Source organism: Taudactylus pleione, unplaced genomic scaffold (genome assembly GCF_031769625.1).
Source record: "Taudactylus pleione unplaced genomic scaffold, aTauple2 ptg001573l, whole genome shotgun sequence".
Lineage (NCBI taxonomy): Eukaryota > Metazoa > Chordata > Amphibia > Anura > Myobatrachidae > Taudactylus > Taudactylus pleione.
In genome coordinates this window covers 1440157-1449859 of record NW_028285970.1, presented here as the reverse complement: position 1 = coordinate 1449859, position 9703 = coordinate 1440157, and the positions used below count along the sequence as shown (strand labels likewise).

Here is a 9703-nt window from a genome sequence, read left to right as displayed (position 1 = left end):
CTAACCTGCCTCACCTGACCGCACATCACTGAAAAGTCCATCTCAGTGAGTATATAGGAGCTTTATATGTCTCTAGGACAGGCCTGGCGAACCTGTGGCTCTCCAGCTGTTGTAGTTTCACAAGTCGCAGCATGCTTTACCAACTGATCCGTTGGAATATATGTTTGGGCTTGCAGTTTCACAGCTGCTGGAGAGCCACAGGTTAGCCAGGTCTGTACTAGAAGGACATTGAATCAATCTGGTGCTTTTTGGGTCATCCTAAAAAGCCATTTGTCATACTCCAATGCCTTGAACAGATTAGTATCAATAGAACTGCTTGCATTTGGCTGCAATTCTTTGTGCCTTAATTACAATTAATGTCATGGTTGTTGGCATAGTTTGCAACAGCCTCTAAATATTCAATTTGGCAACAAACACAAAAAAGTGCATGGAAAAAGTATTTCTGTACATACAGTATGCAGAACTGTACACATTTCAAGAGGAATATGCATCCTCATTGGTAGCATATGTGCCTGTATTTAGATCTGTAGCTAGTGCAAAACATCTCACAACCGGCTTACGAGTATAGCAGTTGGTCTACCACATTTGCATAAACATGCCCTTAGTGAACTTTGCCTCTTCCCTTCCTTTCTATAAGGCTTCAGTCACAAAGGGTTTTATTTATGAAGTGGCTGCACTCTCAGCCAATATAAAGCATGTCAGGCTTTACACTGAATGAGAGTGCCATTTTAAATTTCCACCACCAACTTGCCGGGAAGCAGCGGCTTACAAAAGCAGCCACTAAAACTAAGGCACAAAGTGTCAGATGTATGCAGTTATATGTGCATATCGATATAGTGCAAGATACCCTACAGAAACTGGTGTAGTAATTAGTAATTACTCTGCATAAGCACTTTTAGTCTGCAGTTTCAACATACAACCTTTTTCTAATAAATATGCAATGTGCCATGAATACGTTTGACCTTTTGTTTCACAGTAATTGTCAGTATATATTGTATCCATCTCAATGTACAATGAAGTAAAAAAATACAATGTGTTTTAAAACATTTTTTAATGGAATGTTTCTTGTGGTTTTTTTTTTTTTTTATATCTTGAAACGGATACAGCAATTACATTGAAGCCTTTTATGTTCAAATAGTGGCTTCAGTAAGTATACTGTATTCTTCTTTAAGGTCATATTCAGATTTTGTTTAATCACCTCCAGTTAGATTAAGCAAAATGGTTTCATAATCTCCTTTGGTCTCATCCTAAAAAAAAAAAAAAAAAAAAAAAACAGTTAATGACAGATTTAAAAAAAAAAAAAAAAAAAAAATAGTAAAATATAGATACCAGGGCTAAATCCTATCTATCTATCTATCTATATTTGTGACGATCCTGCTTTTACTTTTATCCTTTGCAACAGATTTTGCAAATCAAGGTGTTTGTGTCAAAAGGGGATAGATCAGAGGTTCCCAAATGCGGTCCTCAAGGCTCCCCAACAGTTCAGGTTTTAGAGAGATCCATGTTAAACACCTGTGCTTAAATCAAGTTGACTGAGGTACTAATTAAGTCACCTCTGCTCAACCATGGATATCTCTAAAACCTGAACTGTTGGGGAGCCTTGTGGACAATGATTGGGAACCTCTGGGTTAGCTAATGGTGCATAAATGTTGACAATGCAATATAAGGACTAGAGATTTAACCAGATAATTGTTAAATGATGGGTTTGTAACTGTTTAAAATAATGGGAGAAAAAGTAACTAAGCAAATTAGGAGCTTCCTTCAAGCTATTAGTGGCAGCATGCAAGCTTTTAGATGCAGCTCCCTCTGGTGTCATAAAAGTACAGTCTTTCATAGGTTTTCCTGATTACTTGAAAGAGTGTTTACCCTGATGTTTCAATATGTATTATGATCAAATCTGTGCTGTTTGGATCCCTGCTGTGTTGCTGAGAGCCTCATTTAACAAATTTTATTATTTACAAAAGTGATCAAAAACTAATTGATAAATGTGGCCCTTTGTATGCACTTAATGAGCTGCATTAGTTACAAAAATATGCTTCATTGGTAATTCTAACTCAGTGTCCTCCACTGACAGATCCAACTCATGAGGGTTTCCTATTAAAATCCATCTTTGGGCCTGGTTCCGAGATGTAAGCTAATGCCGCTTACAATTTATTGCATGTTTACTTTTAAATAGCTCCTTTGACTAGGTGCTAATTATATTACCAAATAAACACCTAATAAGTTACAAAGACAAGGAGAAGAAAACTGAGAGAAGGTGGAAGACATGGCAGAGTATGATATAGCCACTATTCCTACTAGTGAGACAGTTTTAGTACTAGAGCCTTAATGGTCTACAAAAACCTAAAATGTTATCAGTTAACATGTGATGATGGGAGTTGTAGTGGAGAATAGTGTGCATCAATTTATATCTGCAAATTCCATGTAAATGTTGCAAATCATTAATAGTTTTCCTTTAGTTAGGTTTATTTGAACGAATATGAAGTGTGAGAGAAAAATGTAGATATGTCCATGATTGTGAGAAGGTTATTCAGTCAACATACATTTCATTTTAAGCTAGTCTCTACTGTATACACCTGGATTGCTCTAAAATGTAATTTTTGTAAAATATTTAATATATTACTTGAAGCAAGCAAGAATATATTAAACATTTATCACAGTAGATTTCTCTAACTCATACATTAATGCATGTTTGCTTATATACTAAAAGTGAAATGCTACATACCAAAATAGCTTGGCGCAGAGATTTTCCATACATTCTCTTGTAATGGAACTTGATTTCATTCATGTCTATTTCTGAACGGGAAACCATGACTCGAATTAATTCTCTGTGCCGAGTTCCAGAGCCCTGTTTATAATATAAAGGAAGTGTTGTATAGTGAGATAGAAATTAATACTGCTTAAGAGACAGTTTTATATCATAAAAAATACACTGCTCAAAAAAATAAAGGGAAGACTAAAATAACACATCCTAGATCTGAATGAATGAAATATTCTTATTAAATACTTTGTTCTTTACATAGTTGAATGCGCTGACACCAAAATCACACAAAAATTATGATTGGAAATCAAATTTATTAACCCATGGAGGTCTGGTTTTGGAGCCACACTCAAAATTAAAGTGGAAAAACACACTACAGGCTGCTCCAACTTTGATGTAATGTCCTTAAAACAAGTCAAACTGAGGCTCAGTAGTGTGTGTGGCCTCCACATGCCTGTATGACCTTCCTACAATGCCTGGGCATGTTCCTGATGAGGTGGCGGATGGACTCCTGAGGGATCTCCTTCCAGACCTGGACTAAAGCATCTGCCAACTCCTGGACAGTCTGTGGTGCAAAGTGGCATTGGTGGATGGAGCGAGACATGATGTCCCAGATGTGCTCAATTGGATTCAGGTCTGGGGAACGGGCGGGCCAGTCCATAGCATCAATGCCTTCGTCTTACAGGAACTGCTCACACACTCGAGCCACATGAGGTCTAGCATTGTCTTGCATTAGGAGGAACCCAGGGCCAACAGCACCAGCATATGGTCTCACAAGGGGTCTGAGGATCTCATCTCGGTACCTAATGGCAGTCAGGCTACCTCTAGCGAGCACATGGAGGGCTGTGTGGCCCCCCAAAGAAATGCCACCCCACACCATTACTGAGCCACTGCCAAACCGGTCATGCTGGAGGATGTTGCAGGCAGCAGAACGTTCTCCTTGATGTCTCCAGACTGTCACATGTGCTCAGTATAAACTTGCTTTCATCTGTGAAGAGCACAGGGCGCCAGTGGCGAATTTGCCAATCTTGGTTTTCTCTGGCAAATGCCAAACGTCCTGCAAGGTGTTGGGCTGTAAGCACAACCCCCACCTGTGGACATCGGGCCCTCATACCACCCTCATGGAGTCTGTTTCTAACTGTTTGAGCAAACACATGCACATTTGTGGCCTGCTGGAGGTCATTTTGCAGGGCTCTGGCAGTGCTCCTCCTGTTCCTCCTTGCACAAAGGCAGAGGTAGCGGTCCTGCTGCTGGGTTGTTGCCCTCCTACTGCCTCCTCCACATCTCCTGATGTACTGGCCTGTCTCTTGGTAGCGCCTCCATGCTCTGGACACTATGCTGACAGACACCGCAAACCTTCTTGCCACAGCTCCCATTGATGTGCCATCCTGGATGAGTTGCACTACCTGAGCCACTTGTGTGGGTTGTAGACTCCGTCTCATGCTACCACTAGAGTGAAAGCACCGCCAGCATTCAAAAGTGACCAAAACATCAGCCAAAAAGTATAGGAACTGAGAAGTGGTCTGTGGTCACCACCTGCAGAACCACTCCTTTATTGGGGGTGTCTTGCTAATTGCCTATAATTTCCCCCTGTTGTCTATTCCATTTGCACAACAGCATGTGAAATTGATTGTCAATCAATGTTGCTTCCTAAGTGGACAGTTTGATTTCACAGAAGTGTGAATGACTTGGAGTTACATTGTGTTGTTTTATGGGGGGCATCCACTAGACGATTTTATCCCTGTCCAACCTCTTAACGATTTTCCCTTGAAATATGATCTTCCACTCTGAACAATTTGCAAACGATTTGCAAACGATTTGCAAAAGATCTAACAATAAACTATGTTATGTGATTGAGAGCTTTCAGCTATAGTGGGCAGATAGTGGTTCATCGTTTGATCGTTCAGCGTAAACGATGTGTAAACGATGTGTAAGCAATCAAGTGAAATTGACCTGCATGTTCAGTCGATGGAGGAGACGATCAAACGACCAGCGGGAGCGCGCATCGTACATAGTTAGAAACAATTACTGCACGATTTGCAAACGATGATCAAACTATTATCGAACGATTTTATCATTATCGTTCAACTTTATCGTCTAGTGGATACCCCCCTTAAGTGTTCCCTGTATTTTTTTGAGCAGTGTATAAACAATTAGAAAAATGCAACTTTCTTACTGGAAAGTGATAATTCTAGATAGGATAAAACAGATTTTAAAATACTATACCTTCATTGCCAAATAAAGTTTTTCTGCAAAGAAAGTTGCTTTGCTTGCAGCACACTTCACTTTAAAAAACAAAAGAAATAAAAAAAACAAATGTGTTTTATTTATATGTATAATTTTTCATTTACAAGTCATGATTAATGCACTCCCAACGCCTCAAATACAAAATGTATCACACTTAGGGGCCTATGTACTAAGCCTTAGAGATATAAAGTGGATGAAGTACTAACCAATCAGTTCCTGTCATTTTTCAAACACAACCAGTAAAGTGACAGTTATATTTCCTGTCCTTTTATTTTGTTATCTTATGATTAGTGCTTACCACCCCTCCTTGAGACTTTTTAGCGAAAAACAAAATGCAATTCTAATTATATACAATTTTATTTTTTACAGGTTGGAGGGAACTCACCATTGCAACAATAGAAATATCCTTTATTTGTTACATACCACCAGAGTTCTAGTACATGTTTTGGTCTGATAACAGACCTTTGTCAATGTAAATAAGTGTTGCAAGAAGCCACAGCCATTAGAAATAGTTGACCAAGGTCTGTTATCAGACCGAAACATGTGCTATAACACTGGTGGTATGTAACAAATAAAGGATATGTCTATTGCTGCAATGGTGAGTGTCCTCCAACCTGTAATTTTGCATTTGTGAACCTCAAATTGATTACACTGAGGTTGCACCCTAGTCTGCTGGACATGCTGCTGTGAGTGTGGGTATAATTAAAAAAAAAATATATATAATAAAAATTTATATATATATATATATTTTTTTTTTTTTAAAAGGTCTAGAAATCGGGTATGTGGACAGTTTAATTTTAAGAACTGTTTTTTTTCAGTCACAAATTCTTATATCTATCAAATTTGATATCACTTTAATACTTGTACTACAATAAAAGTGATTTTCTATATACATAATATAGAAAACATGTGCACCACACATGACAGTATTTTTCTTCTTTTTGGATTTGGTGTACTTTTAATTCTCAGTGGTTGCACTCCTCCCCCCCACCACCTTCATATAGAATATTATGAAATATTATAAGTGAAAGTGTATTTGATTTAATATATGAAGCTGGGTACACACCTATACAATCCTTGGTCTGATCACCTGATATTGGTTGATTGGGCTGACGATTCTATAGGCGTGTATGCTGTACAGTTGTAGTAGCGTTAGTTGATAATGTTCCTGCAATAATGGGATCGGGAGGTCGCATCTTATGTTCGGTTTAATATTTGTCAGCCCGACCTCCCAAACCCATAGATGTCCAAACACACTGAGCGGTGTCTGCACAGTGTGTATGGTGCCCTGCGGCAGCTGACAGGTGATCATGCTGGTGACACATTGCTCGGCTGATTGGGAGAGTTTAACCCGATCAGCCACTGATCGAAAAGGTGTGTACCCAGCTTAAGTCTGATTTATATATCTTGGTATAAAACTCTTGTTGTCTCAGTGGGACAGACGACTATAGCATTCTGAAGGTCAAATGAACGGCTGGCATCAGAAATCTTACATGTTAAAAATGCTTCTTGAGCAGTTCAGATTAAAGTATAGAGATAAATACACATTTTACTTGGGTCTATAATAGTTCTGTTTATAATAAAAGGTACATAAATAATTAAGTATATAGAACTTTGTTTTATTTAGAGTAGGATGCATTTGCAATCTGAGCCTAGGCATAAAGTTTGTTGCTAATAAAGCATATGTCCATGCCTATGGCAAGTCACACATTTCAAGATGCATTACACTCAATAGCAGCAATTCTGTTTAATAAAATATTTAAGTAGAGATTATTCAGGAATTCAAGGAGAAAGTTGCCTTTAGAGCAATGATAGGATGTTGACATGAACATCCTATAACTGAGCAAAATGGCGGCCATAATTTTTAATCCCATTGAAAGAACAGTAATACCAATATACACACCAACTCATGGTTAACTAAACAATCCTGAATGAGGGAAACTTCTATTTTAAGACAAATCAAGAAGCTGTAGGTATACAATTTTAATATTTCTTATTATTTTAATGCTAACTAGGGGTGTTACATGTATAACCAAACGAGAACCAACATTATGCAGCACACTACTACATTAGGGAGCATGCATTACTGGCAGTCAATAGGATGGAGAGAGAAGACATTGGAGGTGCACTCTTTTCCCTGCCTGTTATCACCCTCTGCTCCGCATTCACAATCTCCTCTTCCTCCTAGTATTCATTCAAAGCCACATAATCTCTGGTTCTCTCTGCTTCCAATACTCCAGGGGCTACATTTAATGTATAGTGCTTTCCAAACCCACCACGTCTATGGGTCTGGCAGCTGGATTCAAACAGGTCTAGTTTTGTATTGAACATAATTGCACCTTTTAATCCAACAGTTGAATATTCAGAAGTGGTGGCTTTGAAAGGCTCTACATAGGGAATTTATCCACAGGTGCGATCTCCTTCCCTACTCAGGTAGGGCTTAATAGTATCCCTCTTTGGGATGTCATGTGACCGGCATCCCAAAGATTGGCTAGGGATTTGTGATAGGTGTTGAAATACGGACGCCTATCATAATCCCAATGCCAGAACGCCATCCCGAATGAAGGCAAGTCTGGAGCGTTAGGGGATAGAATTAGGATCTAGCAGTCTAGTTGGGTTAGGTACCCCTAGGGGGGAGGGTTAGGCTCTCCCCTGGGAGGGTTAGGTTTAGTCTTTGGTAAGGGGGGGTTAGGCACCCCCCTGGGAGGGTTAGCGTTAGTGAGCTGTAAGGGGGGGGTTAGGGTTAGGCATCACTAAGGGAGGGTCAGGGCACTTACCTGCCCCTGTCGGGATATTGATCCTGTTGGGAATCTGCTGTTGGGATCTGAACCTAAACAGCCGCAGCCAATTCAATCCCATTCCCACTCACTGCCAAAGCAGCAGTTCACCTCAATTCAAGAGTCTGAATTATCTTCATCCCTCCTAGCCTTGGGCTGGCTAATAAATTTGCCATGAGATCCTACTTATATAAAATGTGACTATTACTGTGATACCACTATAAAGTATTCTTGTAAATTTTAAGCAATACCTAAATCAGTTACTAATGTTAATGGAGAGTAATAATTCTGTATCAATTTTATTGTAAGGCTGTTTCGTGTTTGTGTGTTATTTCGTTTAGTTTAAAATAGTTGGTTATGGAGACATGGGAAAGTGAATGGGACTGTATAAAAGATACAGAATACTTCAATATATCATTTGCTTTGATAAGTAATGTACAGGTAGAATCCATATCATTTTTTATTTTATTTTTTGTACTAAAACTTTTCTGTTCATTTGCATTACTGTACAAGAGTGTTTTACACCCTTATCCCAGAACCACCTTTAATTTGAAACACTGAAGTGCCTTAGAAAATAAAGATGAACACATACCAATGGCTGTAAGACAGCGTTCAATGTCTCCTTTAAGCTCCAGGTCCAGCGCTTTGTTCACATCATGCTTACTGTATTTTGTATACTTCTGAAAAACTGAAATAAGAGCATTTTGAAAGGTTTACCATAAAAAAAAAAAAACACTTTTTTTTTTTAGTAAAGTGCTTGTTTCTAATCCTGAGAGTCGTGGTGAGATCAGGGTGCTGGACCCAGTTTAAAAATAAAGGTTAGACACTCGGCACCAATTTTGCCAGCACTGTGGTATTTGATACATGTAATTTTGTGGACTGCATCTGTCATATAAAGTGTTTTATGTTCTTGTTCTTCAGTGTCTCCAGGTGTTTTTTTAGGCACTGCTAGATTCCCCAACATATCCCCTAAAAGAACTACCATCACTTGCATATACCAGGCCACCCAGCCAATGGTAGGCACATCAGGAAGTTGTACTGGCTGAAGACATTGTGGGACTCCCTTTGTTAGTGGTTAGCCATGTTCTACCAGAAGTGCCAGTTGGCTCAGGGACTGTTTCAATGTTTGAGAATAATGAAATTGCATAATTGTGATGCCTTTTGAGAATTAAACTAAGACCAAAAACAAAACACGTTAGACTTAGTTAGGTCTCATACTCATTCTACTACTCCTGTTTCAGTGTAGAATGGAAGATGTTATACACTACTGCAGAGGTTCCTAAATTAGACCAATTCAGTCCATGTTTTAAGGATATCCATGCTTAAGCACAGGTCACTTAATTATTACCTCAGTCAATTTGATTTAACCATGTAGACTCAAGCATAGATATCCTTAAAACCTGGACTGTAAAGGCAGAGTTTGGGAACCTATGTTACAAGCTTGATTCTAAGTTGGACATGTCTTTTCCTATAGTTGTGTCTACATCTTATGCTAATGCCAATTTTTTTTGTCCTCTTTATTCCACTAATTTGCGGACAAATTTATTATTATATAGAGGTCCAAGACACAACCCTATTGTTTCAAATTATCACTTCTGGGTAATTGGTCCTGGTTAAATACCCTCCATCATAATCCACTACTGTCTGGACATATAACATAACAAAAAGGTGGAAGATATTCACTCCCACTCTAACCAATCTAGCAGTCCCATTCACTCCTCAATATAAATGGTAAGTATCTCACACGTACAACCACTGAAAACATTTAAAACAGTGAATTTATATCAATTAAAATTGTTTCTTCCTGGGTGATAGAAAAAATATATATATCATTATATTTTACCTTTATATTCAGGGATAGAGTATGTTCTACTGCTGTTCATTAATTACCGGTAACATCTGCTAATATCAAGTTTGA

General features: G+C 38.5%; 1 protein-coding gene across 1 annotated transcript in view; it reads right to left on the bottom strand.

Annotated features, from left to right (window-relative positions):
- Positions 1-1034: 1034 nt before the first annotated feature.
- The window catches only part of LOC148442296 (annexin A1-like), a 34377-nt gene continuing 25708 nt past the window's right edge, over positions 1035-9703 (bottom strand). Inside the window, exons 10-13 of the mRNA XM_088464045.1 lie at positions 8378-8473; positions 4988-5046; positions 2726-2848; positions 1035-1247 (exon numbers count right to left, since the gene is read on the bottom strand). Of these exons, the coding sequence (XP_088320171.1) occupies positions 1191-1247; positions 2726-2848; positions 4988-5046; positions 8378-8473 (335 nt within the window). The 3' untranslated portion in view covers positions 1035-1190. The remainder of the gene's footprint in view (positions 1248-2725; positions 2849-4987; positions 5047-8377; positions 8474-9703) is intronic.